At 44.1% G+C, this 27,341-nt stretch overlaps 2 protein-coding genes across 9 annotated transcripts in view; one reads left to right on the top strand and one right to left on the bottom strand.

The window, feature by feature from the left end:
* The window catches only part of PROSER2 (proline and serine rich 2), a 44,305-nt gene extending 34,841 nt beyond the window's left edge, over window positions 1–9,464 (bottom strand). Inside the window, exon 1 of the mRNA XM_082385588.1 lies at window positions 4,703–9,464. The gene's annotated coding sequence lies outside the window, so the exon portion shown is untranslated. The remainder of the gene's footprint in view (window positions 1–4,702) is intronic.
* The window catches only part of UPF2 (UPF2 regulator of nonsense mediated mRNA decay), a gene marked incomplete at its 3' end in the record, with an annotated part of 208,980 nt that overhangs the window by 166,417 nt on the left and 15,222 nt on the right, over window positions 1–27,341 (top strand). For 3 of the 8 annotated variants that reach the window (XR_014242607.1, XR_014242608.1, XM_082385282.1), the window contains exon 22: window positions 9,516–9,569. Coding sequence is in view for 2 of the 8 variants with exons in the window: in XM_082385282.1 (XP_082241408.1) it covers window positions 9,516–9,528 (13 nt within the window). Of the gene's footprint in view, window positions 1–9,515; window positions 10,285–10,885; window positions 12,172–21,853; window positions 21,934–27,341 lie in introns of those variants that run through there. The other 5 variants (XR_014242609.1, XR_014242611.1, XR_014242612.1 and 2 more) reach the window with 5 other exon arrangements.

Genomic DNA, 27,341 nt, shown 5'->3' with positions numbered 1-27,341 from the left:
AAATGTTCACAAAAGCTCTTCAGACCCTCTGAATCTTCACAAAAAATGTCAAATGTGCCATTCTGGAAAACAGCAACTGACCAAACTCACCTGTCTAGTATAAAGGAGCACAGGCATCTTTTTTTTTTCCCCACACAAGATAATTCCTTTAAGTTTTACAAAATAAACTATTTTACATACACTCATTTGTAAGGGAGAGCTGTGGTGAATAGTGAATGTATAATCTCCAGTTTCAAGGTCTGAGAGGGCCTGAGAAGTCATTTAGTCCTGCCCCCAGTTTTACAGACCAGGAAACCGAGGTCCACAAAGGTAAAGTGGTGAACCCGATGGTTACACGGCTATTTGGTACTGAAACTTCTGGTGGAGAGAGTTAAGTACTGCTCTTTTTCCCTATGCCAGGCTCTATGAATCAGTTATTTTAACAAATAAAATGTAATCTGCAAACATCCAAAAGAGAAGCGTATGAGGAGTAGTAGGTTTATATCTCCAATGACGACTCAGTGATCAGCACATGGTAGGTGGCCCAACAGCCTACAAATACTGCTGAATGAAGAGACGAATGGCCCAGGCCTTCGGACCAATAACTAAAATAGGTAGAATATTAAATATTAAAAAAGCACTAGTCAGACAACTGGTCTCCTGGAAGGAGCAGCAGAAGCCGGAAAGAGAAAGCAGAGAAAGAAACAAAACCAAAACAATAGAATGAGGGTTTGAGAAGGTACACACTATACAAACCAAGTCCTATAAAAATAACTATACTTACATGCAAGATGCTGGTGATATAAAAGCTAATACAAAAGAGAATCAAGTCCTTGAATAGACCTGTCTCCAGTGAAAATCTGGAAGTGGCCAACAAGCCCATGAAAAGATGCTCATCATTATTAGTCATTAGGGAAATGCAAATCGACACCACTTCATGCCCACTGGGGTGGCAATAAAAACAAAAACATGGAAAATAATAAGTGTTGGTGAGGATGTGGAGAAACTGGAAACCTCCAACATTGCTAGTGGGAACGTTAAATGGTGCAGCTACCGTGGAAAACAATTTGGTGATTCCTCATAACTTCACTACTCACAATAACCAAAAGGTGGAAATGACCCAATATCCATGAGCTGATGAATGAATAAGCAAACTGTGATACATTCCTACAATGGAATATTACTCAGCCATGAAAAGGAATGAAGTACTGATTCATGCTACAACATGGATAAATTCTGAGAGCATCATAAGTGAAAGAAGCCAGACATATGCTGTATGATTCTATTAACATGAAATATCCAGAAAGGCAAATCCATAGAGACAGAAAGCAGATTAGTGGTTGCCAAGGCTGGAGCAGGGGGGAAATAGGGAGTGACTGTTTAATGGGTATGGAGTTTCCTTTTGGGGTGATGAAAAAGCTCTGGAACTGGATAGTAGTGATGGTTGCAAAACATTGTGAATGTACCTTTTTACACTTCAAATATGTGCAGTTTACTGAATGTCAATTATACCTTAGTAAAGATATTTGAAAGAAAATTTTTTAAAATGGGAAAAGACACATCAAGCAAATATTAACAACAGCAACAATTAAAAGATCACTTCTGGCTATACTACATCAGACAAAATAGACTTTAGGGCAAAAATCCTCACTAGTGATAAAAGTAACTATGTTATGATAAAAATTCAATTCCTATTAGACACTGCATGTCTAACAATATAAATTTACAAATGCATACTGTTAGATATTAAAATAGAAAGCTGTTTATACAAATAGTCTCAGAATATTTTTTAACTCAAGTACAAGGAGATATCGACAAAGATCCCATTCTAGTGGGATCTTTCATATACCTCTCTCAATTACTGACATGTTAAGCAGACACAAAGTTAGTGAGGAATGATGCAATTAATAAGGTTCATTTAACGGATATCTGTAGACCTCTACAGAACAAAATGAACGAAAACACATTCTTCTCAAACACATATAATGTGAATATACTTAATGCCACTGATTTGTACACTCTAAAATGATAAATTCAATGTTATATGTATTTTACTACCAAAAAAAAAAAAAAAAGAGAGAGAACCAAGTGTTTCCAGTGGTAGGGTCTTTGGAAATATCCAGTCTGAAGATACGAATTCATAAGGAGCAATCACATCCCTAACCAATAAGGCGGAATGTTCTGCCCTACACATTCCTCTGCTACCGATCCTGACTGCACGGATTTTAAACCCAGCACCTACTTTCTCAAAACAGGATTCAAGATTAATGCTGCGGGTCTGGGAGTGGGACAACGGAGTTACTGAGAAGTGCAGCTTCAGGGTGGTTCTCTACAGAGGTGGCTACAGTGACTGCACTGTACTGACGCCACTGTGTCAATGTGAACAGAAGCTGGACCCACTCAGATTCAAGAGGGGAAGGCTGCAGCGTCCCAGGGGTAGAGCTGCCCAGCCCATCCTCCTGAGAACACACAGGCAGCAGGGAAGCCAACAACACTGCCACCAGAGAGGGCAGTGGAAACTGAAACGAAAAGCCGCCTTCCACCAGTGATGGCAGCGGCTCAGGTTCTGGGATGCTTCTAGGATGCCACGGCACTACTGGCGGCCATCCACAACCAAGCGGATAAGACGCACTTGAACTCTTGTTCCAGAGGATGCCCTGTTCTCAGTTCTGCTCCATCCAAGCCTTTCCCCTCTCTCCCCCCAGGCTTCAAGGCTCAGCTCTGTCTCCTGTAGTTACTTGAGATGATCTTGACAATCAACACAGGGTGCCAACCACAGGCTCCTAAGGTGTCTGAGAACTTTGGAACCAGGGCCAGGTGTATCTTCAGCTCCTGATGAAGGCTTACTCGATCTGGTTTTAATCTGTTTGGGCCGTGTGGCTGTTATCTAGATGTGTCTGTATGTCCCTTGACTAGTTCAGCACTCAGCACATTGCAGGTGGTCACACAGGCCTGAAAATACTGCTGAATGAATTAATGAACACGCAGGGCCTGCCCGAAAACAAGCAAATCCCGCCCTCCGCCACAAAGGGAGCCATCGTGGTGTCAAACACCCGCACGTTTTCTTAAAAGCATCTTTCCTCTTTCCAGCCTTCTCTAAATTATCTGATTTTGGCTTTCTGATTTCTAGTAATGGAGAAAATGTGTTACTTTTAAATTATCAGTATCCAAAATTTCCCCCCCCCACAAAATGTAAAAAAAGCTCTGAAGTGCTGTTACCAAGGCATATACCCAGTTCCTTTAAAATGGCTATTACTGGTCTGAGCAAGAAAATACACAAGATTCCATACATACGCTGTCAAGTTTGGCAAGAGAGATTTTAGACAACTTCCACCCTTCCCGCCCAATCCCAAGTAAACAGGGCATTTGTTTGTATTTCCACATTGGCCTCATAAACCAAAATACCTCCTCCACCTAGAAAAACAATCTGTAACATTCAGACACTGAGCTTTGAGGGCAGACTTTTCAGTGCATGCTAGAGCAGTAAGAATGTAGTGCTTAAAAAAAAAAGTAGAAAAGCATCTTTAATAAACTTAGGCTCTCCTCTGAGCATTTTCCTCACGTTTACACTTATATCTGATTTGGTGTTTCTATATCTTTCAGAAATGTAGATTTTTAAAAAATTGTTCTGCATGAAAATTGGAGCCAGAGGAACCTTCTTTCTATAGTCTCCAGCAACAGACCTGAATGTTCTACTGTGTTTAGGGGGAAAAGACACAAAAATCATTTTCCTTTAAGTTTTCGCTTTGCACCAAGTAGGTCCTGGCAAAGAGTTGAATGTTTTCTGATGTTAGTTCCTGCGGTTTAAGAAAAAAATAAAAAATAAAAAAATAAAAGGCTAGGTGCTTAAATTTAGACTCCGTAAAACAATACTGGGAAACTTTCAAAGCTTTGGAGAAATTCTGGAGTTTGTTTTATTTGCGTTACATCGGCCACATGGCCTTCTCTTTTTTTAATCCCTCCCGCCCCTGCTCACCGGCTGACACTACATGTTCCCGCGTGATTCAGTTACCTGTTGGGGGTCAGGGGTTGGGGAGCGGGGGTGGGGACGAAAATCTACTGGTCACTTTGCGCAGGACCCAAGTTTAACAGGTGGCTTCGGCCACCTCCTGCCAATATGAGGCTCCCGCCCTCCTCTCCGCGGGGGAAGGGACACAGCGCCCTGGGAGTTCGACGTCTGCGGCGGCAAGTGGGGCTCCGGGGAGAGCGGTGGGGACAGGGCAGGGGTGTTGGGACAACCCGGACCTCTCTGCGCGAAAAGCAAGAACCGTGCCACGGACCACCTTCGCCCGCCGCCAGGACAACCTCGGAGTCGGAAAGCCTCGCGTCCTCCCCACCGCCCCCGAGCCGGACGCACGCGGACCCCCGTGATCCCGAATGAGGCCCCGGGTTTCCCGGGTGGGAGGCCACCGGGTCGACGACGGCCCCTCGGACGGCGCCAGAGCTCTTCCTAACTTCCAAGGGACGCGATGCGGAGGAGCGGGAGAGCGCGCAGAAGAGATCCCCGCCGGGAGGGCACCCGCAGGGACGCGCGGGAAGCGCAGGCAGCCGGCTCGCTAGCAAAGGGGATCTCCCTTCCCGCCCTGGACCCCACCAGAGCCCCGATCTCCCCCGACCGGCTGCAAACGTCGCCCGGCTCACCGACGTGTTGGACGAGGGGATCGGCTGCCAGGACGCCCTCCCGCCCTCCGACCCTGTCTGGGATCGAGAAGCCCGCACTCACCTCGCAGGAGCCCAGCAAGCGCCCACCCGGACCGCAAGCGGGAGCCGAGCCCTAGCGCCGCCCGTTCGCCTGTCCGCCCGCGCGCGCCGCGCAGACCTTCCCGGGCCGCCCTGCCGCGCGCTCGCTTACGCGCGCCCCCGCGCTCTGCGCCGCCCCGCCGCGCGCGCCCGTGCGCGCGCCCGACGGGGTCTCGGCTGCTCCCTCCCCAAACTCACGCGGCGCGCGCCCGGGGCATTTAAAGGGACAGGCCCCCGCGCCGGCGCCGCCCCGCAGCCGCCTCTCGGTGTCGGTGCGAGGTTTGAATTGCGGACGATCTGAGGAAACTCCAGCCCCATCTCTGAGTTAAACACTCGGAGGAAAAATAGGGATTTGCATTTGAAGCTCTGAATAAGACGGGACATTTTTTTCCCCTCCTTAGTCCGTTTTGAGAGGTTATTTTACATTTAATGACAATCATGACTACCACGTATCGAATTCTTATTACCCTTGGACAAGGCATTTAACACACACATTATTTCATTCAATCCTTAGAACAATCCCCAATTTCTTATCCCCATTTTACAGAGGAGGAAAACTGAAGTTCAGAAAGGAGAAGAAACTCGTCCAAGAGGTTTTGACCCCATTCCTTGGTGCCATTTCTTCTTTATCACCGTGGAAATATCCACTGAGGTTAATAGCTGGTTGTGGAAGGCTTCTGTAAGTTGGTGGAAGTTAATGCTACCGGTGTTTCCATGGGGTGGGACAACTCTGTAGGAAAGGAGAAAACAAGAGTTATAGGGTTTTGTTAATTATAGTGTTTGATATATACTCAGATGGCAGACATTATAAAACCCGTATTGCAAAGTGCTGTTTGTGCTTATCCCCATTTCACAGAAAACTAAGGAAGTGGTTGGTGGCACAGGATGACTGAGTCACTGGTGGCACTCGGGGCTGAGCCCCAGTTCTTTAGTCCTTATATCATTTTTTTGCTCTCCCAGGAGGAGATACCTGATTAAAGGGAAGAAAACTTTTTCACTAATAACACATTGGCCTCATCTAACTCCCTGCATCTTTTTTTTTTTTAAAGGTATGTGTATTTTTTTTTTAATATTTTTAAATTATTTATTTATTTATTTTATTTTTGGCTGTGTTGGGTCTTCGTTTCTGTGCGAGGACTTTCTCCAGTTGTGGCAAGCGGGGGCCACTCTTCATCGCGGTGCGCGGGCCTCTCACTGTCGTGGTCTCTCTTGTTGCGGAGCACAGGCTCCAGATGCGCAGGCTCAGTAATTGTGGCTCACGGGCCTAGTTGCTCCGCGGCATGTGGGATCTTCTCAGACCAGGGCTCGAACCCGTGTCCCCTGCATTGGCAGGCGGACTCTCAACCACTGCGCCACCAGGGAAGCCCCTCCCTGTATCTTTAATTATTGTTTACAAAGCACTTTAATCTACCGCACTTACTAGTTAATTAGGCAAGCATTATTATTCCCCTCTTTCTGAACCAAATCCAGGAGAGAATCAATTCTGTCAGTCCTTAATCCTCATTGAATAATGGACCTAAGCTTTCTGTTCATGTTCTTTTTTCTCTTAAATTTTGTTGCATATAGCTAAACACTAATGCATGTATCATGAATTGGCTTAGTAAAAGTTAAATAGTATTAAATAGCCACAGGTGAGAGGTAATATAGGCAGCCCCTGTTTTTCACAAATTCAGATAAAGAAAAAAAGACATTATAAGTGCTTCCCAGAATTACTTTTCCTTTTTAGTAGTGTTCTTTTCGCTTGGTTAAGTTTTTATGATGTATAAACATATGTGTAGCTTAGTTCTTTAGCTTTAACATTTTTAATGTACACATTATCTTGTGTGTACAAATTAAATTTTACACGGTATCTTTTCTTCCAGGTGAAGAGGAGATAGGGAGGAAGAAATTGAAGGATGATGGGATTAGGAAGGAAGAAAGGGAAAAGAAAAAGGCACAAAAAGAAAAAAAGGGTGGGGGGGTGTGGCGGACAGGAAATGAACAGGGAAGAAAATGAGACTGAGGTTTCAACCAAGGCGGTAGCGGGGGGAGGCCAGCCCTGCTAGCTCGTACCCGATCTTTGTGGGAATTGCGAACAGGTGGCCCTTCCACGGGGCCGGTGCAGACCTGGCCAGGGCGCAGCGTGAGTACCTGAGCTCAGGCTGCCTTCCAGTACCTCCTGCACCCCTGCCCTACTCTGTGCCAACTGAACCTACCCAAAGGCACTAGAAGGTGAGAAAGGACATAAAGTGAGGTAAGAAAACAAGAAACGGCTTAGAGGGGGAATTTAAAGATTGTTATTCCTAAAAGTACTTAGATAACGTCAATGGAGAAAAGAACGAAGAAACATCTGGAGGGTCTTTGGACCTGCTGTTGTTACTACTTTAAAAATCCATGAAATTGACAAAATTTTACTTTCTATTCACTCGACTTGTTACTAAATTCTTCTGAGGCTGGTCTTTGCTAAGAAAATGCCGGTGATACATGGCTCAAAATATTAGACAATTATTCTTATTTACTTTGTTTAAGTTAAAATTTTTAAAGTAAACTTTAAATATTTAAGCTAAATGTATAATTATTATTGTATAATTACTGTGTAAAATTGGCTTGAGAAACTGCAATATTTATAATGACCACTAGAGGGAGGTAGACAGGAAAGGAGAAAGAATAGTTAGCGAGTAAGCTTCCTGAGTTTACTAAAAATTACAGCATTTTAGAGCTGAAAGAGGAGATGTCAAAAGACATGATTTTGCTTTATGCCTCTTCCACTTAGAATATGTGTAACCTTGAGCTATTTATTCTTTTTGAGACTCAGTTCCTCAACTGTACAATGAAGCTATTAACACCTACCTTGGGAGGCTAAAACAAAATTATTTTAAAGTTTACTTGAACAAGTAGCAGATGAGAAGGGTTAAGAAGATTATGAAAATGAAGAAACAGATGGGAAATTTCCCTGTTTGTTAAACAGTATAAAATAATAATTTAAAGTATCAAAATAGAATATTAGTAGATATTGAATGATATAGGTAATAAAATAGAATAGATAAGCCAGAAAAAGCCAGTGTTGATATACTGTAGATTTTAATATGTGATGGAGTCATCTAAAATAAATGAAAAAGGGACAGATTCTCAATAAATGGACTTGAGAAAGCTAGTAATTTGAAAAAAAATCATGTTGAGCTCATACATTTCATTATGTGCTAAAAGAAATTTCAGCTACATTAAAGAACTTTAAAACTAGGAGAAAATTTAGGCAAATATTTATGTAATCTCAAGATGGAGGAAGAAAAGAAATAGAAAAATCATAAAGGAAATCACCAGTAGACTAGATTACATAAGAATTTTTAAATTGTGACAACCAAAAATATTGTGAAAATAGAAAACAGAACAAATCTGACAGTTCTTTTTTTTTTTTTTTATTGTATTTATTTATTTATTTATTTTTGGCTGCCTTGGGTCTTCGTTGCTGTGTGCGGGCTTTCTCTAGTTGCAGCGAGCGGGAGCTACTCTTCGTTGGTGCGTGGGCTTCTCATTGCGGACCACGGGCTCTAGGCACGCAGGCTTCAGTAGTTGTGGCACGTGGACTCAGTAGTTGTGGCTTGCGGGCTCTAGAGCGCAGGCTCAGTAGTTGTGGTGCACGGGCTTAGTTGCTCCGCGGCATGTGGGATCTTCCCACACCAGGGCTTGAACCCATGTCCCCTGCATTGGCAGGCGGATTCTTAACCACTGCGCCACCAGGGAAGCCCTGACAGTTCATTTTATCCTCAATACAAGAGTACACACACATTGATAAGAAAACTCTAATAACTCAATGACAAAATTTCCTCGAAGAAAAAATAAAAACAATTAGTGTGTATATGTAATTATATTTTAAAGTGTTTGGATTACCCAGTAATTGAAAAAATTAAAATAGTAAGCAATATTTGCATCTATTAAATTAGAAAAAGATTTAAACATTCTAACATTCAGTACTGGCAGGAGTGCAATGAAATGGGCAATTTTATATATTATAGTGGGAGCAGAAGTTGATATAATTTTACGAGAAAGTGATTTTGTGAAATATTTCAAGACCCTTAAAAATGTTTATATACTTTGGCCTATAATTCCATATCTAGGGATTCTACAGAAATAATCAGAAATGAGCACAAAGATTTGTGCACTGTCTCCTTTTTTGTAATGTCAGAAAATTAGAAACAACCAAAAAATCCAAAATTAGGGGGAAGTTTAAGTGAACTATTATGCAGCTATTAAAAATGAGGTATTTTTCATGAACATAAGAAAATACCTAAATATATTGTTAAAGGGGAAAAAAGAACATTACAAAATTGTGTGTAAACTATTGTTTCAGCTCTGGAAAAATGCATGTATATATTCAAAAACTAGAAGGAAATATATCAAAAGGATGACAGTTACTCTTTCTGGCTGTGATTATGTGATTCTTATTTATAGTATTGTATATGTCCCAAATTTTCTGTTGTGGTTCTATATTTACTGTTATAAATCAATACAGACTAATACAAATTTTTTGAGACAATAAATGCCAATGTGCATAGCATAGAGTCTGGCTTATGTCAAACATTCAATAAATATTTGGTAGATAATAGAAGGAGGGAAGAGAAGGAGATTGATGGACTTCAAGGATGACTTGCTAGTGAAATTTATTGATTTTAAAAAAGAAATAATTATTCTGCAAATGAGGAAATTACAACCTGGGGGTTTTTTGGTGACAAACTTCAAGAAAAACTTTAAAAGATAATACAGTGGTTCCATACTTCCTGAAAGCAAGTAGATAACATGCTACCTTGTCTGTATTCCAGGTCGATATTCTGAAGGAGAAATACATGTGGAAGAAACAAATGTGGAAGAAAATGGTAAATAATTTTATCTGAACTCAATGATAAGAGTCTGAAAGAGAAGCTAGGTTCTAAAAAGATCCCTGGTGAAGCAGTGCTGTTCATTCACGCTTTAGGACCTGCCAAGTGACTGAGGTCCAAACAGGAAGAGAGAACGTATGGAGCCCTTCATTTTTCATCCAGAAATTACTTGTGGTTTCTTCTGTGCCAGGTGTTACTAGGGGTAAAATCCAGGAGATGCAACAGTGAACAGTATGGATAAGTTCCCTGTCTACAGGGAATTTATGGTCCAGGAGGGCTTGGTGGGATGCAGACAAGACTCAAATGATAAACTGGTTAGTCACCAACCATCTATTAATCCCCAGATGAAATAGAAGTGATTCTGTAAATAAAACAATGGTAAGTGAACCGTATCCCCCCAGAGATAAGCCTGAGGACTCAGGGGTGGTTGAAATTTGGCTGAGGATAACTTGCTTCGCTTTCGCTGATCTCTGGCTAGCTTTCGGTTTACAGATGGAGTATGCAAAGCCGACAGGGTCTTGGAAATGGCTCCAGGCACCTGCGGTGTCTGGGGAGCCGGGGGACAGGAGAGCCTTGGGAAGTTTCCTGTGCAAGTGTATTTTAACCCTGTCCGTCTTCCCACAAGCTTCACTAAGGCCTCCACTCCTCACGAGTGCTTTTGGAGTGAACCTTATTCTCAGGAGATTTGAATATGGGCTGAAACTGGCCTCAGGTGGGTCTTAGGTAAGAGCCGGGACCCAGTGAGAACCAGTTCTGTTTGTGTCACAGACATTTGGAAGGAGAGATGAGTACAGGGCGTTGGAATACTTAACGTTTGTAGTTTGTGTTACCTTCTGCTAAGTTGAATTCTTCTAAACCCATTTCAGTTAAAAGATTTCATTACGCCAGATTTCTACGTTTGAGGGCTGACTTTTTTTTTTTATACAATTCCGTTGTGACCCAAGACATAACTTCTTCTTTGAGGTGACCCTGAACTTAAGGATGTTAATTCCCTGATTTTGAGGGAGCAAAATGTGCCTAGTGTCACAGTCAGAGCAACGGAGGAATCTCTGAGCAGGCTCGTTAACCACTTAGTGGGACCGTGGAGCCCAGGTCTGTCCCCAGCTTACAGATTCAGTAACTCTGTTCAGTGCCACCTGGATGCCACCAGGTGCTCAGACAGTGGGTCTCAATTGTATTTCCAAGTTGCAATACTGGTGGAGGAAAGGATGGGGAAAATCAAACCGGCAATTCTTTCATAAGCTTAAAATGTCTTATTTCAATTTCTCGATTGTTAAATAGGATTAAAGAAAAAAATAACCCTCTTCCTACAGAGAATCACAATAGGAAAAGAAAAGGGAAATCACACCGAATGCTACCGTTCACTGGGAGTAATAAAATGTGGGATTTTTTCCCCTCTTGTCCTAAAATTGCCCTGAGGACCAAAATACCTACCTCTTACATTCCCCATTCAGGAAGTCACCAGGAACTAACCAGCTTCTCAGGACTTCCTGACGGTCAACACTTCTGAGCTGGCCCTACTGCCAGCTACACCCCCAGCCCCATTTCCAAACTAAGAAGAGGCTTGCAGGTCCTAAGCTTTGTGGAGATGCAGTTAGTATTCACGGTGGGAGGCTGTAACAGGAGACTGGAGCGGGGCTGTGTTCCCTTTCTATCCACCCAGGACAGTCTCCTTTCTAACCATCTCCAAGTCAACTGATTAGGGACTTTATTTTATTGTTTAAAAATATTTATTTATTTATTTTGGCTGCGCCGTGTCTTAGTTGCGGCACGCGGGCTCTTCCTTGTGGCACGTGGGATCTACTTCCCTGACCAGGGATCGAAGCCCGGGCCCCCTGCATTGGGAGCGCAGAGTCTTAACCGCTGGACCATCGGGGAAGTCCCTGATTAGGGACTTTACATCCACAGAATCCCTTTTGCCACATAATGTGACATAATCACAGAGGTGACATCCCATCATATCTGCAGGCTCCACTCATGCTTAGGAGGCTGGAATCTTGGGGGCCAGCTTAGAATTCTGCCTGCCACAGAGGGGAAGGGGTTCCTTTAATCCCCACAGCCAAGTCAGGGCGAGAGTCCTAAGACAATCACTCATAAAGATTGGGGTTCAGCAAAACGGGGAATTAGACTCTTGCTAGGGTGACCTCGTAGTTACGCCCAGGCCACGAGGAGCTGAGCGGGGTAAGAAGGTCACAGTGAGAATTCTGGGAGCCAAGGAGCATGGCACAGTGTGTCCTTCCCACTGAGGTTTGGGGACAGACTTGAAAGGCTTGTGACCTGCCAGGCTGGAGATTTCAGAGCGGTCCCTTCCCTCGGGCTTGAAGGGCTGCAAGCTCAGTGAGCCTGGAGGGAAGATGGGGCAGCTACACCCACCCCACTCTCCAAGTCCATCCAAGCGTGTGGAAGGGGACCCTCCAGTTCTTGGGGCTCTATGTGCGGGAACATACATTACCCCAAGGGCAGAACCAGGAAGCTGCTGGGGGGCCGATGGGCCAGGCGACTGAGTTTGAGATGGAATGCCTAGGACTGAACCTTTAAAAAAAGTTTTTTTAAATTGTGGTAAAATATACATAGCATAAAATTTACCATTTTAACCATTTTTAAGTGTACGGTTCAGTGCTATTAAGTGCACTCACAATGTTGTACAACCACCGGCATCATCCACCTGCAGTACTTTTCCATTATCCCAAACTGAACCTCTGTCCCCATTAAATCCTCACTCCCATGCCCCAGCCCACACCCCTGGCACCACCGTTCTACTTTCTGTCTCTACGATTTCGACGACTCTATGGACCTCATATAAATGGAATCACACAGTGTCTGTCCTTCTGTGACGACGTCTTTCACGTAGTATGTTTTCAGGTTCATCCATGTCATAATATGTATTAGAATTTCCTTCATTTTTATAGTTCAATAATAATCCTTTTTATGTATAGACCATGCTTTTTAAATCCATTCTTCTGTGGATGGACCCTTATGTTGTTTCCATGTTTTGGCTATTGTGAATAATGCTGCAGTGAATGTGGGTGCACAAAAATCTGTTCAAGTCCCTGCTTTCAGTGATTTTGGGTGCATACTCAGAAGTAGAATTGCTGAGTCGTATGGTGATTCCATGTTTACCTTTTTGAGGACCCACCATACTGTTTTCCACAGTGGCTGCACCCCACCTGCAATGCCTGTATGTGGGTTCCAATTTCTCCACATCTTCATCAACACTTGCTATTTTCTTTGTCATCGTCGTTTAATAATTAGAATTGAATCTTAAATACAAAAATGAGACTGGTCTAATAACCCAAAATCTTAGGCAGATTATTAAATCTGGCCAATCTGATCGCTGGTGGGAAATGGGGATTCAGCAGAGAGCAGCTGCTGACAGCAATGAAACCATTCCGTGCTTACGTCCCCAACAAGGTGAAAATCCTCTGTAAACCAGTTACAGGAATAGAGTTTTTTTTCTTAAAATGCTTACTAGCTTTGAAAATGATTCACGTAAGAGTGCAGCAGCCTAAATACATTTACTGCCTTCTTCATTCCACCTCCATTCACTTCCTAAACCCTGGCTGTCCAGGTTCTATTCCCACGACTGTTCTGAAGCTGTCTTCTCTGAGTTCTCGTCCCAGCTTACAGGCATCTAGGAGCTTGGACTGTCCATTAAATAGAAGTATTTAATTCCCAAAGTTGAGTCTTTAGCAGAGTTCACTCTGCTCTCCTTGGGCAAAGACATTCATCACCCTGGTCTCAAATATGGCTTCTATGACCATGACCTGAACAATCTTCACCTCTGGGCATTATTTATTTCATTTAACAAACTGAGTGCCTCCTCTCACTGTGGTCAGGAACCTTGTTTGGAATTGTCTGCTGGGCATCTCATTAAATTTAAATTCATTCATCCATCCATCATCCCTATTGGGTTGTGAAAGGTGAGGCTCTCTGCTTAGGATGCTTGAGTTGCGAGAAGTATAGACACACACACAAAAAAGTTAAATCATTCTGCCTGATACAGAAATAGGAGTAATCCACTGGTATCTCAAGAAGGGGGTCGGGATCCTGAAGAAGGAAATGGAAGAGTCTAGAGGAATGGGGGTGGGGAGGGCTAGCTAGAAACATGGAAGAAAACCAGGGCCTATGGAGAGATGTGGATATAAAACATTCTCTATGTAGAAAGTGATGGGACTTGGAGAGCGCAGCGATGTCTGACATTGGATTTGAAGTGTTTGCACACCGTGTGGTAATTCTCTCTGCTGCTCCCAAACCATGTAACGCCGGCAGTGCTTTGGGGGAACGGAAAGGGTCATATCCCATGATTTCAGGAAAGCAAGGACGGTTAAAGCAGGGCTGGGAGTTAATGGTTTGGAGTCAGAGGAAAGCAGGGAAATCGGTGACAGTGTGGGTGAGAAGGCAAACCCATGTGCTCTTGGATATGTTAGAGAAATAGATGAGAGTATTCTAGATTCAGCTGTTAATGACTGCATTTCATTTTTATTTATTTATTTATTTATGGCTGTGTTGGGTCTTCGTTTCTGTGCGAGGGCTTTCTCCAGTTGCGGCAAGCGGGGGCCGCTCTTCATCGCGGTGCGCGGGCCTCTCACTATCACGGCCTCTCTTGTTGCGGAGCACAGGCTCCAGACGCGCAGGCCCAATTGCTCCGTGGCATGTGGGATCCTCCCAGACCAGGGCTCGAACCCGTGTCCCCTGCATTTGCAGGCAGATTCTCAGCCACTGTGCCACCAGGGAAGCCCCAACTGCATTTCATTTTGATATTAAGTGAAAGAGTGACCTCAGGAAGTTGGAGGCCAGGGAGTTGCCTGGATTATAGAATCTTCACAAACAACACTTGACCTGGGGCATGAGGTGCCTGTTCTTCATACATGTTAGCATCCTTATGGGACCAGTGACGTGTGTTTTTCATGCTAAGTGTTTGGCCCTCATCTTTTGGGCTCATAATCTTCTCTCTCAGATCCCGACCTTCTTTCTTAAGCTCTTTTGAAGGCCTGGAGGGAATTTCCAGTGGTTAAGACTCTGTGCTTCCACTGCCAGGGGCCCGGGGAACTAAGATCCCGCAAGCTGCATGGCACGGCCAAAAAAAAAAAAAAGGCCTGGAGCCCCTCTTGCTCACATTTCAGGGGTATAAATAATAAGAACCCTTACATCTTTATCCCACTTCATGGTTGACAAAACATATTCACACACATTTGATCCTCTTGACAGTGATTATTCCCATTTTACAGATGAAACTGAGGCTCAGAAGGGTTCAGTGACTTTGCTCAATCTCACTTGTGTAGTAAGTGACAAAGTGGCTGTTCTAATCCACTGCTCTCTGCTTTTCACCAGAGCTGCCGTTCCTGAGTCTGTGTTGACCGGGTGTAGCAGTACTATTTCATGCATTTTCTCTCTGTAAAGCCAATTAAGGAATTTGTGCTCATACTGTTGACTATTTTCAAGGTTATTAAATTAGTATTGGGGGAAAGTACAAACTTTACGAGAGTTTTAGGAATAGTCATAAACATGAGAAATGTGGAAATCTTGTCTTATAAAATATTCATCTGAGTGGAGTCAGCTGAGGAGACACTGAGAGGGAAGGCTACAGGGACGACAACAAAATAGAAGCTGTGTCTCAGCTAAAGGTTGAGAACGACATAAAAATCCATTATTTCGATGGAACGTGCCACAACATTTTCCCGAAGTGTTCCATAAAGAATTACTGAATGCCAAATACAAAGTACTATTATAAACTTGTGAAAAGATTCTGTGCTTCCATGTACCAAAGAAATCCAAAACAATAATTCCACGAGTAAGGCTAACCTACCTAAGGCATCACCTCCTCCAGCACAGAGTAAAGCCCTTCATTCAGGCAAGACCACAGAAGCTACAAAAAGGTAAGGCTACAGGCTCATGCTGTCCAGACTTCATTTTTTTTTGCCATCTTCACGTCTTCCTTCGGTTTTATTTGGAAGCCCTTAGCCAGGCTGACAGAGGTGACAAAAATAGATTCAAGACCCTGCAGGTAAGGGGCAGAGCTGGCTGGGGAAGGGACGCGGTCTGCTTCACGCTGACTCTCCCGGGCAGGACAGATGGCCCATCCCTGCCAAACCTGTATTATGGTGGGAGAATAATTATGCCCAACAGGGTATCTAAATATGCCCATTTTCCAGCATCTATTTGAGGGGAACAGGGGTAATTGATATCCAAACAGCTCCATAATAGGTTTTGAGTTTTGTCTCCCATCAGCCCATTTCCCACATTTACTAAAAATAGCAAAATTAATTAATTTTCATTGGCTTTCCCTTCCCCTTCCTTTCCTGGGAAGAAGTGCTTATGAGCACTGAAGAGGAACAGGCCTGCTTAGATTCATAAATTGAATAGTTGAAGCCATTGAGGTCTGACTCTAGAGCTAAATTCATCTGATCTAATCAGCAGAGGGCAGAACAAATAACAAGCCACTCTGACTTAACATTGCGTTAAAATGTTGTATTAAGAAATTCCAAATGTTTGAGACATTTCTAAGAGGGCTACACAATTTTTCATTTCATAAACGGATTTACTAAAAGATATCTTTAAATTGTAAGCTCCTTTTGTGCGTTAAGAATATTCAGATTACACACAAGACCACTTCTGTGGCTTAAAAGCTACATCTATAGCTCTGGTCCTATAGCAGTTTTCACACCTCAATCTCAAAATATTTTTCAGATACTAATTCATTAACTAGATGACATTATATATCCCATTTTCAGGAGGAGAAACTGAGGCCCCAAGAGAACCTGCAGAAGGACATGGTTCTCGCTCCCCCATCTGTGGCCTTCTTCAGGAAAAGGCCTTTGCAAATTCAGGGACACTGCCCAACAGGTGGAGTGGTTATAAAAGGAGGGTATTATTACAATAAGATGGTAATAGAATAACACACTGTAATTTTTGGCAAAATAGTTTTCAGACAATTGAAGAAAGCCATAAACATTGGATTAGGGAAATAAAAAGCTATTTAAATATATTTTTAAAAAATATAGCCTTTGTCCTCTGGCCCAGCGAAGACATACCTGTAGGGTGGCATTGGCCGGACATCTTTATTTATTTTTTTTAAAATTTTTTATTTATTTATGGCTGTGTTGGGTCTTCATTTCTGTGCAAGGGCTTTCTCCAGTTGTGGCAAGCGGGGTGCCACCCTTCATCGCGGTGCGCTGGCCTCTCACTATTGCGGCCTCTCTCGTTGCGGAGCACAGGCTCCAGACGCTCAGGCTCAGTAATTGTGGCTCACGGGCCTAGTTGCTCTGCGGCATGTGGGATCTTCCCAGACCAGGGCTCGAACCCGTGTTCCCTGCATTAGCAGGCAGATTCTCAACCACTGCGCCACCAGGGAAGCCCCCGGACATCTTTAAATAAGTGAAAAAGTATCTGGTAACTGGAACTGTAGCATCCGCGGGTGCCAAGGCTGTGTGGCATGTCAGTGCCAGCTGTGGGCTGACCACCGCCCTGGGGTCTGATCACTATCTCCTGGGCACCGTCTGCTCTCTGAAGGCCTTCCGTGTCACCCGTGAATACTGTCCTCTGGGGACAGAGCCCTCTTGGCAGCCATTTCCAGATAGTGAAGTGATGACCCAGTTCTCTTAGGAGACAAACTGGGAGGAAACCGTGGATGTCGGGTGGAGGTAGGAAGGCACGGGGCTCCTCAGATCCTGCTGGAGCAGCCCCTGGACTTCAGAGACCCGCCCCTCTCCCCAGGCTTTGCTCACTTGGGCACAAGCCTGTACATTTTTCGTGGGAGATCAGAATGGAGACTTCTTTTTTTTTTTCTTAATTTTATTTATTTTTTTATACAGCAGGTTCTTATTAGTTATCCATTTTATACATATTAGTGTATATATGTCAGTCCCACTCTCAGAATGGAGACTTCTGACCCTGCTCTTGTTAAGATGCTGAAGTCAGTTACTCACTATGAGGCCACTGAACTATCTCCTTTTGTTTTTTCACAAGTGGGACAGGACCATGAGGCGTGGCATAACAGAACCTGGGGATCTATTGTAATAATGACTCAATTCCTTCATTGCTAATAAGTGGACAAGTTGGAGCGAAGCCCCTGTTTGTGATGTGTGAGTGCTGCCCGCTAAAGGCTCCTCCAGCAGAGGCCTGCTCACACACGCCAAGCTCAGCCCAGCCTCCTCGGCACTGCATTCCTCTGCTTGGCCCCCAAATTCCCTCCTCACTCAGACCCTCACTGCCTCTGTGGCCTGAATGCTTCCTGAACCTGCGCCCTAATCTGCCAGAGCTGCTCTCATTCTGGACCCTTAAAGATCTTGCTGGCCCTTGAAGCTCAGCTTGAGTGTGGCTCCTTCATGGAGATTTCTTGCACGTCCCCCCAAAATCCCCACCTCCTCCTTTCTCTCTCTCTCTCTCTCTCTTTTTTTTTTGCCGTAAATATATATTTCTTTTTTTTTTAAATCAAAGTATAGTTGATTTACAATATTGTGTTAGTTTCTGGTGTACAGCAAACTGATTCAGTTATATATATATGTGTGTGTGTGTGTGTGCGTATACATATTCTTTTTCAGATTCTTTTACACTATAGGTTATTACAAGATATTGAATATAGTTCCCTGTGCTATACAGTAGATCCTTGTTTACCTATTTTATATATAGTAGTGTGTGTATGTTAATCCCAACCTCCTAATTTATCCCTCGCCCCCCTTTCCTCTTTGGTAACCATCAGTTTATTTTCTATGTCTGTGAGTCTGTTTCTGTGTTGTAAATAAGTTCATTTGTATCATATTTTAGATTCCATAGGTAAGTCATATCATATGATATTTGTCTTTCTCTGTCTGACTTACTTCACTTAGTATGATAATCTCTAGGTCCATCCATGTTGCTGCAAATGCATTATTTCATTCTTTTTTATGGCTGAGTAATATTCCATTGTGTATATATATCACATCTTCTTTATCCATTCACCTGTCAGTGGACACAGGTTGTTTCCATGTTTTGGTTATTGTACATAATGCTACTGTGAACAGTGGGGTGCATGTATCCTTTCAAATTAGAGTTTCCATCTTTTCCAGATATTTGCCCAGGAGTGGGATTGCTGGATCATATGGTAACTCTATTTTTAGTATTTTTAAGGAAGCTCCATCTTTCTTTCTCTTTCTATAGCACTTGAAACATTCTGCCTGGCGGCGTGGTTGTCTCTACCCCCATCTAACTGAGCATTCACCAGTGGGTCAGAAGATCTTTGATCTCTTAGGGGCCAGGCCCATGCCTTCCTCCCCCTGAGCCCCTGGCGCATGGAACACACCATTTTGAAAATTACCGCTTATTTGGAGTAGATGGTAACCGAATTGAAGGGGGTTAAGGAAGAGACAAGGGGTCAAGAGGCAGAGGCAGAAGGTTGGCGGCCAAAGGAAGGGAGCAAGAAGATGACTGCTCAGAGGGCAGCAGGTGTGATGGAACCAGTGGGAGGAGAGGATGCGGTGGGAGGTTGCAGGGAGAGACGGGCTAGGTCCTGTGTCACTGATGCGTGTTGCTCCTCACGAGGGCCCACAGGAGCTTGGGGAGCGGCCAGAGCGCTAGCCTCTCAGAGCATCATGTCCTCAGGGGATGCACTATAATGAACAAAATGCAGGGCCAGTGTTCTTGGAATAGCTGAGTGGTAAGAGTGCAGGCGCTGAGGAGGAGACAGGGCACAGCGTCCAGGCAGTCACGACAGAGGAGACGGTTCATGGTCCATCCTGGGGGTTCCCTGTGGAGGTGACCAGGGCTGTTTAAACCACACGGCTGGGTTCTGGATCAGAGGATCCCCCAGGCCCCAGGAGACATTCCACTCGGCCTCACGCATCCTCCAGCTACAACAGATGAACCTCTCCCCTATTTTTTTAATTATTATTATTTTTAAAATAAATTTATTTATTTATTTATTTATTTTTGGCTGCGTTGGGTCTTCGTTGCTGCACGTGGGCTTTTTCTAGTTGTGGCGAGTGGGGGCTGCTCTTCGTTGCGGTGCGCGGGCTTCTCATTGCGGTGCGCGGGCTTCTCATTGCGGTGGCTTCTCTTGTTGTGGTGCATGGGCTCTAGGCATGGGGGCTTCAGGAGTTGTGGCTCCCAGGCTCTAGAGTGCAGGCTCAGTAGTTGTGCCGCATGGGCTTAGCTGCTCCGCGGCATGTGGGATCTTCCCGGACCAGGGCTCGAACCCGTGTCCCCTGCATTGGCAGGCGGATTCTTAACCACTGGGCCACAAGGGAAGCCCCTCTCACCTATTTTTAAGGATTCCTAGGAGAGGGGATTTCGTTCCCTTCTTTCGCGGGGAATGGAAAGAGCATGGGAAGCTTTCTCTCCAGGGTGAGTTGAGGCCGTGTCTGTGAACGCCTCGAGGCTGCTGGGATAGTGTTTTGTGAGGCCCTGATTCAAGGAGGGTGTGTCAGGCTGCTGTCTGGTCCTGGATGCTCCGGGAGTTGGGACGTGGAGGGGACACTGCCGTTTGCTGGAGCCACTGAGTGATGTCACTACGTATAGAATTTACCTCCTGCTCTCTGGACTCTGAGACCAGCCCAGCAGCGAGAGTGGTGGGATGAGGCGTGGGGGGAGGATGGGGGGATGCGAGGCTCTTTCCCAGAATCAGGTGGAGTCACACAGCCCAGAAAGGAAGGACTGAAAGACCTGGAGTTGCTTTTCATGAGGGGCCTCAGAGTGACGCTGTTCCTACAGCCTGGGGGGCAAAGAGCTGCAAACCCTGACTAAAGGCCATTCTTTGAAAGGTATGCAGCCCAGGTGACGAAACGTGAAATAGAGCCAGAGGGGTGGCCCCCATCAAAGATCTGGGCTAATACTGCCAGCGTCGGATTTCCGTAATCCCTAGGATTCAACCAGCAGAGGGAACAAGGACTTTTGGTTTTATTTCCATGGTGGTGCAATTTCTCCTTTTAATTCTGAAATGCTTTAATTGATAGTCTTCACCTGGGTCTACAGCTTCTCAGAAAGTCACAGGGTGCCCATCACCAAAGATGCCCAATCCAGACTAAAAGTCATCTTGTGGGTAATTCAAGATACCCCTGCAGAACCCACTTCTAATTCTGACCAAATAAAGAAACCCATGAATTGCCTGCAGGGTTGGTCTCCCAATTTAAAGGCACTGTGTCCTGCCTAATGTTCTCCAGGGGAACTTCAGACTAGAAAATCCTGGATCTAGGAAACCTGCTCTGATAAATTTGAAACGGATGTAGGGGCAATGTTTCAGGATGGGAGTCAAGGGTCTTTGAGGGGACTCTTCAAAGTCAGGTATTGTTGTGTGCTGAGTTATGACCCCCCAAATTCACATGTTGAAATCTTAACCCCCAACACCTCAGAATGTGACAGTATTTGGAGATCAGGCCTCTAAAGGGGTAAGTTAAAATGAGGTCACTAAGGTGGGTCCTAATCCAATAGGACTGCTGTCCTTATAAGAAGAGGATATTTGAACACAGACGCAGAGGGAAGACCACGTGAAGATGTGGGGAGAAGACAGCTGTCCACAAGCCAAGAGAGGCCTCAGCAGAAACCAACCCTGCCCACACCTTGATCTCAGCCTTCAGCCTCCAGGACAATAAGACGATAAAGTTCTGCTGTTGAAGCCCCCAGGCTGTGCTACTGTGTCAGGGCATCCTGAGCAGACGATACAGGTGTATTGAGGCGTAGCTGTTAGGGGAGCGGGCACAAGGCCCAGGAGAGGGAGGCACAGCCTGGAGCCTGAGGGACTGCTCTGAAATGACAGGAGCTAAAGTGGACTCTTCTAGATTAGGGAGGAAGCCTCAGGGGGTGGAGACAGACAATTGTAGGTCAGGCTGGATTAAGACAATAGTAATCAGCTCGTCTAACCTCTGCTCCCAGCTTCAGCTCCCACGCTCACCCGCGCCTTGCCCAGCCACCCAACTTGTTTCTCATTGGTCAGGGCCTTGACCGCCAGGGTCTTGTTATATCTCCCAGGAATATATGCAATGTATTAGGGGACCCCTGAAGTTGGCAGAATACCTGTCCCTCCCGCAGTGCTCTCCGTTGGTGGAATTTCACAATAGTGGTGGAGAAAACATTTGGAGTAAAGGCCTTTCCTAGGTAGCCCTCAGATTATATCACTTTGGGGACTGCTGGCCATTTCTGCTCTTAAGGCTGCCCTGGTTAAAGAAGGAGAAGATTGAAAAGAAAAAAATTATGGACCGTGGGATGCAAAACTGAGTTGAAAAATTGAACAAAATCTTCAGTGTGGCGTCCCCAGACGGAGTCCTGTGTCTTACTCATTCTCAGATCTTGATTCCTCTCGTTTTTGTTTTTAGTACCTTAAAACAATCAATGGCCCAACACAGGGACAATATTGGAAGTTTTCCTGTTGAGTGGACTCAATGCTCCCCCAAAAGTGAGTTATTTCACTACTTAGAGTCTTGATTTTCCATGTGCAAAACTGTGGGTCGTGCTAGCCATTGCCTCCTTGCTCAAAAAACCATCAGGAACATTCAAGTTGAAAAAAATATTCAGGTTCTCAGTAAGTATTTGTTAAATTGCCAGCTCCAACATACTTACTAGAAGTGGGAAATACAGTGACCTGAGACTTAAGTTCCCCTTTTTAACTTTTGAGGTTGGAGGGAACTACTTATTGCTTTTTATGAAAAAAAAAACCCATTCATTTTGCTCATTAAATTGTTATAATTTTCTTTTTAATAATAGGTCTGTAATAGGTAGAAATTCCGCCAAATTGTGGAAAGTATGGCTTCTCATCTCACTATAATTTTGATAATTATAGCTAACAGCCATTCATTTAGTTGGCATCGTTTGGGAGAACCGAAACATTTCTTTGAGTGTCTTCATTTTAATAGTTAATGTTTTGATAGAATCTCTTCCAAATCCATTAAACATCCTTTTATCTTCCTAAACATTGTCCACTGGATACAGCTTAAAGGTTTTATCCCTCAGGGTCATCATACCATTCCTGTCACACTGAGGTGTAATGAGGGTATCACTGGGCTGCTGTGTTGGTCTTTTTGCCCTGTGGCTGAATGATCATGTTTTTAGGCATCTTGTGTCTACTTGGTGCCGTTGCCTGTTTTTGTCAATCTATCTGCTTCGAGTGCTGTCCACTTGCTGTGGGCTGGGAGAGCAGATAGGAAGCTTGCTAGAATATGTCTACAGCTGGATAAAATCGGCTCTGAACTACTCTTTGGTGAAAAAGGTACAGTGGACATTTGTGTATGCCATCCCAGCTTGCATTACACCTTTCCAATCGTCCCTGATTTCTTTTTTTTTTTAACTTATTTTATTGAAGTATAGTTGATTTACAATGTTGTGTTAATTTTCACTGTATAGCAAAGTGATTCAGTGTACATATATATATATATTCTTTTTCATATTCTTTTCCATTATGGTTTATCACAGGATATTGAATATAGTTCCCTGTGCTATTATGGTATGACCTTGTTGTTTATCCATTCTGTATATAATAGTTTGTATCTGCTAATCCCAAACTCCCAATCCATCCCTCCCTCCCCCCCCGCCCCTTGGCAACCACGAGTCTGTTCTCTATGCCCGACAGTCCCTGGTTTCTATTCAGGGATTCATGTGTTTCTACCTGGGGATCCAAGGTTGGAGCACTTGATCTCAGCTAAGCCAGTGAGCACATTGCATTCCCCTAGGCATGTGGTTGGCCCAGAGGTGAGCAATGGACCCACACAAGTCTAATCGGAGTGCTCTCAGCATCTTTAGCTCATGATGCTCTTTCTTGCACATGAAAGATGAAGCACACAGCCTGCATCTATGGGCAGTCATCTTGCCACCATTAGTGAGTCAGCTTTAGGATGAGGCTCATACCAAGGAAGGCAGAATGGAGAGAAGACTCAAAACAATACTTGGTGACACCCTGTAAACCCTGAAGCAACCAGTGCTTAAAGCTCCTTCTACTTATGAATTTTTAAAAATTGAAGTATAGTTGATTTACAGTGTTGTGTTAATTTCTGCTGTACAGCAAAGTGACTCAGTTACATATATATATTCTTTTTTATATTCTTTTCCATTATGGTTTATCTCAGGACATTGAATCTAGTTCCTTGTGCTATATGCAGTAGAACCTTTTTGTCCATTCATTCTATATGTAATAGTTTGCATCAATTAACCCCAAACTCCCAGTCCATTCCTCCCCACCTCACTCCCCTTTGGCAACCACAAATCTGTTTTCTACGTCTGTTTGTTTCTGCTTTGCAGATAGCTTCATTTGTGTCTATTTTAGATTCCACATATAAGTGATATCATGTGGCATTTGTCTTTCTCTTTCTGACTTACTTCACTTAGTACGATAATCTCTAGGTCCATCCATGTTGCTGCAAATGGCATTATTTCATTCTTTTTTATGGCTGAGTAGTATTCCATTGTTTATATGTACCACATCTTCTTTATCCATTCATATGTCGATGGACATTTAGGTTGATCCATGTCTTGGCTATTGTGAGTAGTGCTGCTATGAACATGGGGTGCATGTATCTGCCTATGGATTTTTTAAATGAGACTTTATATGATAAATTTCCTTATTGTTTAAGCCACTTTGGGTCAGCTTTTCTGCTATCTGCACCAAAGAGAATTCTAATTGACTGATAACGGGAAAGAATTTAGTACTTGAACTTGATAGAAGATCTATTTTGGTACCTCAGAATATATCATTGGTACACTTTGTGGTAATACATGGGTGCGCACTTATTCTTTAAAGTGTACATACGCATTGTATGCACTGTTGTATTATGATATTTCACTATTAAAAAGAAGATAGTTAATACCATTATACACCCATCTAGGCAGAATAACCAATAGCATCCATTCAAAAATATTTATTGAATGTCTATTATTTGTCAGACACATTCTAGGTCTTAGGGATATAGTTGGGGAACAAGAAAAAAATCCCCATTCGAAAGGTTACAATTTAAAAACACAGAGGATCTATAGGAATGCCAGGTAACGATGTGTGCTATGGAAAAAGTAAAGAAGGTTAAGGGAGGGATGAACAAGTGCTGTTATTTTAGGTAGCATGGCTGGGAAGGCCTCTCTGATGAGGTGACGTATGAGCAGAGACCTGAAAGAAGTGAGGGTGAGCCTTGCAGATACTGAGGGATTCAGAAGGAGCTCTCCAGACATGGGAACAGTGTGTGCAGAGGTCCTGAGGTATGAGTGAGCTTAGAGCACTCAGGACATAGCACGGAGGCCAGTGGGCTGGAGTGCAGGGACTGGGGGAGCGGGTGTCAGAAAGAAAGCCAGGAGCACAGCCTCATATACAATGTCAGGGGCTCTGATTACCTTCAGAGAGAGGTGGGGTCTGTCTGGAGGATTCTGAAGGAATATTAGGATCTGACTCAGTATTCAAAACATCGCTGTTGGGTGCGGAGAACAGTCTGTTGAGACTAAGGACATGGGGTGCTTTGATGTTGCTTGCTTCAGCAGACTTCTATTTCTTTTTTTTTTTTGGCTGTGCAGAGCGGCTCGTGGGATACTAGTTCCCTGACCAGGGATCGAACCTGCGCCCCCTGGAGTGGAAGCGGGGAGTCCTAACCACTGGACTGCTAGGGGTGTCTCTCAGCAGACTTCTAAATAGCAAAAAAGCACTGACCTGAAAGAGAACAACGCACAAGTTACTGCATTTTATTTTTGTCCCCAGAGTCCTTCTGCACTGTGGTTTCTGTCCTTCTGCAGGATGCCGTTCTCCCTGAGTGACTAGGGAGCCTGTAAATACAGCAGGAGTATTGGGAGCAGGTGATGACAGTGGTGCCTATGACTTTGCAGAACGTGGGAGTCCCTGCCCTGGGTGTTTGATAACCTCTAACCTCTGACCTCTGACCTGGGAGGCAGCCCTGGGCAGCAGAAGCAGCAGTGAGTCTGAAACCCATGGCCCTGCTGGACCCCTGGACTCTGCTTCTTCTCTTCTGTCAGACACATCTATACCTTAGCCTGTAGGCTGTTTCTCTGTAAGATGATTTCAAAATGAACACAACGTAATGTTCTAGGAGTTGAAATTAAAAATGCTCACTTAGGGACTTCCCTGGCGGTCCAGTGGTTAGGACTCTAAGCTTCCACTGCAGAGGGCATGGGTTTGATCCCTAGTCGGGGAACTAAGATCCCACATGCTGCGCAACATGGCCAAAAAAAAAAATGCTCGCTTAACCTAGCTAGATTCCTTCTCTACTTTCCAAAAGGGAGAGGGCAAAGAGAAGAGGTTGAGAGAGCATTAATAACTCGCCAGATGATCTCTGAATACTCCTGTGGAAGGATTAAGGGTTCCTTTGAGGCATCTGGCCAAAATACCCCCCCTGTAGTGTTGCATTGAAATTAACTGATGAGATAAGCTTCCTGTTTTAGTTTCCTGTCTTTGGTTATAATTGCTGCTGCAGCCGTGCTCATCATTTCCTGCAGGTTTTCCTTCTCTGGCTGTGATAAATATTAATGCCTTTAATTTTTCATTCCTCCCTTCGGCCTGGGATTCTGTGAAGAGTGAGATTTTCTTGTTCTTTATAGTCTGCCTTTCTCAGCGATGAAAAATTTTCATTTTCTACAACAGATCTTCCTAGGTTAGTTTTTAATTCAGACCTTCACTTTGGTTTTTCTTTGACTATTTTAAAAAGAATGAGAAGCCTACAACAGCCAGAGCTGAATCCAGGGCTTCGAAGCTCATCATGGTCTCTTTTTCGTTGTTTTCTCTCAAGAGTCCTTAACCTGAGGGTGTCAGTTCCCTGTGATTCTAGGCAACGTTTTGTATGTTTAGGAAGATGTTTTCGCCTAGAAAAGATGTCATAACTTCATCAGGTTTTCAAAATATTCTTACTAAAATAAATTTTAAAACATTCAGAAACCCTGCTTAACCATTCTGGGGATCATTGCTTTGGGCAAATCTAGTGACTAATCCTTGTGATACATGGGAACAAACATAATCATATCTTCTAGAGATTGTAGAAAAAAGGTTCTGTCCTCCCTTAGAAGCACAGGGCATTTGAACCAAAAATGATTACCACTTCCCCACCCCTTCTTCATTGCACAGATGCAGAAATGAATTTCTCAAATCTCACAGCACGGGAGTGGCAGAGCTGGGGCACGGGATTCTGTTTACTATCCACGTTCCACCAGCAGCAAGGTGACATCTAGCACTCCCTAGTATTCCACTTCCCAAACTCTTCTCTCTTTATTAAGGTGCACTAGTTTATTCCCTCCAATGAAAATAATTTCATTCCAAGTACCAAAGTAATATTTAGTAATTGACAAGAAACCTGACAAATCATATAAAGGGCCTGTATGTCCTAAACCTGAGAAATCATTTCTTGTCCTTCCCAGCCTACAGAGGACATCCCTGTGCTTTTTTTTTTTTTGGCCACACCATGCAGCATACAGGATCTTAGTTCCCCGACCAGGCATGGAACCCCCACCCCCTGCAGTGGAAGCACAGAATCTTAACCACTGGACCCCCAGGGAAGTCCGTCCCTGTGCCTAAGGTGGACTCCAGCCATTGCATTGTTAGTTATCTCTTTGTATCCATGCTCCCCATCTCCCCCCGGGATTTTTGGGGCCTTGAAGACAAGGACCTTCTCTTGAATGCTTTTATATTCCAGAGAATCTAGCACACAGGCCTGAGCACTATTTGTACATTCCATTGCACTTTTAGGACATTGTCTAGGTGTCACCACTGTGGATCATAATTCCTAAGCTCAGTGCCTTCAAGGGTGAGGCGGATAATGAAGCAGAACAAGTGTAGGACCATAGGGACAGTGGAAACAGCAGAAAACTGGGAAATTTGTGCCCCATCAA

This window comes from Balaenoptera borealis, assembly GCF_965194805.1.
Source record: "Balaenoptera borealis genome assembly, chromosome: 3".
Classification (NCBI taxonomy): domain Eukaryota; kingdom Metazoa; phylum Chordata; class Mammalia; order Artiodactyla; family Balaenopteridae; genus Balaenoptera; species Balaenoptera borealis.
The sequence above is the reverse complement of the archived record's forward strand: the minus strand, read 5'-3'. Positions and strand labels throughout refer to the sequence as shown.